Source organism: Crocodylus porosus, unplaced genomic scaffold, assembly GCF_001723895.1.
Source record: "Crocodylus porosus isolate Cpor-Errol unplaced genomic scaffold, CroPor_comp1, whole genome shotgun sequence".
Lineage (NCBI taxonomy): Eukaryota > Metazoa > Chordata > Crocodylia > Crocodylidae > Crocodylus > Crocodylus porosus.
This window is the reverse complement of record NW_017728916.1, coordinates 6,570,868-6,573,619: the sequence shown is the minus strand read 5'-3', so window position 1 is coordinate 6,573,619 and position 2,752 is coordinate 6,570,868. Positions and strand designations below refer to the sequence as shown.

Here is a 2,752-nt window from a genome sequence, read left to right as displayed (position 1 = left end):
CCCGGCCCGGCCCGCTTCACCCGCCGCCCCGGAACGTGGGTAGCGAAGAGGGGGGCCGCCGCGCGCGCGTGTATGGGGGGGTGTACATACACCCCGCCCCGCCCGGCGCTGGGACCCCATGACAGGCATCGCGTGCCGTGGGGCCTTGCACTCGCTGCACAGCGCGGTGATACAGGCACAGAGAAGCCGGACAGCGGCATCGCTTTGGTGCGTTCCTGGTTTGGACGCTCTTGGCACAGCACGGCCCCGTGCCAGTCCCCACCTCCCTAGACTGGCGGTCAGGCAAGGACAGGGAGCGCCCTCATGCTCCTATGAACCTTCCAGGCGGAAGCGCCATCAGTCCAAACCGTGCACAGCTGGGTTACCGGGCGCCTGTACTGGCTGAGCCTAGCAGCGAGCAGGCAGGGAGGAAAACCAGAAGGAAGGAAGAAGAAAGGCTCTGTTTAAAGCAGCCTTTAGCAAACACTGGAGCACCCTTACAGAAGAATGGCAGGGTTGGCCTGGCTCCCTGTGCAACCTCCCGGACCAGTGGTGGCAGGCAGAGGCCTGGGAACCGGCAGCGAACCGGGCTGTGGTGGCATAGGAAGTTGTGCTCTTTTTCTGGGGGAAAAGGGAATGGTTGGGGAACCAGACAGACACTGGGATGCACTGAGACCATCTGAAGGATTTGCAAACCCCTTGCCAGAGGTCAGGCCTGATGGACGTGAATGGACACTGTTGTTGTAAAGCCTTTCCTCTCCAGGCTCTGTGAGAAGTGGGAATAAACAGGGCTTTGGGTCTAAGGCAGCTCTGTGGTCACAGGCTTCTGCAGGAGGAACTTCAGGCATTGAAAACAGCTGGGTGGGGGCGAGGGGAGCGAGTCTGATGGGCACAGAGGATGCCCCAGCCCAAGGCACAGCCTGGGAGTGCGAGACATGTGGAATCCCACCCTGGACGGGGAATGACCTTGGGGGGTTGGCGGGGAAGAGGTGCAGGTGCTCCTGGAGCTGAACAGTTATGAAGTGTCTTCAGCCTTCCAGGCAGCAATTGTGCAGAGGGACATAGTGCTGCACAAGGAGCAGGACTGTGCCTTGGACAGACACAAGCCTGGAACAGTCCCCTTCACTGGCTTTCAAAGGTCTCTGGACCCACGCATGTGACATGGCTGCAGAGCACACGTAAAAACATAGGTGGGTTCCATCCGGAACAGCACAGCCTGCAGCCCCTAAGAACCGGCCATCTCTGGGCTGTGCTGCCCAGCTCCTTTTCCAATGCTCCCCCACATCTGCAGGGAGGCTCCGCGGCGCCTGGGGAAGCTGCAGTTTCCAGACCTCCAGGAGTTGGTTTTCCTCACTGCTGCTGCTAATACTATTATTACTTGCTGTTTCTATAGTAACGTGTACATCAGGGCGGAAGACTCCTACAAAAGGCAACCAGTCTCATGCATCCTCATGCTGTCCTCAAAAGAGCAGAAAGCGGGAATGAGGCCCCTAATCTGTGAGGTATTTTGAACAGCAATCATGGTTTTTTTGCATACTCTCCTCAGCTTCTAGTTCTCCTCCTTCCCTGCCACTGTGTACAGGGGTGGCATTTGGAGTCTGAATGATAATCCGTCTTTCAACATGGGCAGCTCAGGAGGGAGCGGAGGATGTGGTTATGGAGCCTCCATTTCCTCTCTGCTCCCCTCCAGAGAGGGACGTGCCACGCACTTCCTGTGGCTGCCTCATCCTCCTCATCTCTACCTGCCATATGGTTTTGCAGCTGGAACAAACAACAGGCCTGCGGGAAGCCTGGTGCGTGCCACGTCATGGTGTGCACCGCTTTCCCGGTGCTGTGATGAGGACTGAGCCGCTCAGTGTAGGGGATGCCCTGACTCAGTGGTGGTGTCACGCAGCCCCTGCACATGCTTTGGGCACAAGTAACATGAGTTGCACACGCCAGGCCTCACACAAGGTCTGAAAAGCATCGCCCAGCTTCGAGCACACATTTGGTCTCTGTTTAAGGAAGAACAACACTGATAAAAGCCTTCCCGTTCAAAAACCTCGCGTTTTAGGCTGTATTTGGCGATGTTGTTAAAATGTGTTGAGACCCCCGGATATCACTGTTCTACAACCACTGCCGGCCCCCGTAGGGCCCTCGCCTGCCCGTAGTCATGGCGGCACCGGGCTGGCTTCATCCGGCCAACTGCAGCAGGCGCCAGCCATATTGGATACGGGCAGGCTGGTGGGGGCGGGCCTCGCTGCATTTTGGGGCGGCGAGTGCAGACGTCTCCAAGGCGCGGAGGCGCGCAGGAAGCGCAGCCAGCGGAGCGAGGCAGCTCGGCCTTGGGCGCAGCCTACTGGGGAGGAAAGGGTGAGTGACGCAACGCCTGTTTGGGAGGAAGTCGGGGGTGTTATGTAAGGCACGCATCCGGCACCCGCCGCGGAGCATCCCGGGAGCTGTAGTCCCCCTCCACACCAACCCTGCCACGATGCCTTTCCGTGCCCCCGCCTCGCCCCGCCCCCTTTGCCGCGCGGGGGCCGACGGGAAGCCGAGTCCTGGTGTCAGCGCGGCGAGAGGGGCCCGGCGCGTTGGGAACTCCCTGTCCCAGCATGCCCCGCGCACGCATGCGCAGACGCCGCGGGCCGTGGTAAACAGAGCCGTGAGGCGGCGGCGGCCGGGCCGCGACGGGCATGAGGCGGCGTTGAGGGGCCATGGCGGCGGTGGCGGGGCTGGACCTCGAGCTCGACCCCGACTTTGCGCCGCAGACCCGGCCGCGCTCCTGCACCTGGCC

General features: G+C 60.9%; 2 protein-coding genes across 2 annotated transcripts in view; one reads left to right on the top strand and one right to left on the bottom strand.

Moving 5' to 3' along the window:
* SNX12 (sorting nexin 12) overlaps positions 1-200 on the bottom strand; it is a 3,533-nt gene extending 3,333 nt beyond the window's left edge. Inside the window, exon 1 of the mRNA XM_019536157.1 lies at positions 174-200. Coding sequence (XP_019391702.1) covers positions 174-200 — 27 coding nt within the window. The remainder of the gene's footprint in view (positions 1-173) is intronic.
* A 2,402-nt stretch (positions 201-2,602) lies between these two features.
* The window catches only part of FOXO4 (forkhead box O4), a 12,159-nt gene continuing 12,009 nt past the window's right edge, over positions 2,603-2,752 (top strand). Inside the window, exon 1 of the mRNA XM_019536360.1 lies at positions 2,603-2,752. Coding sequence (XP_019391905.1) covers positions 2,673-2,752 — 80 coding nt within the window. The 5' untranslated portion in view covers positions 2,603-2,672.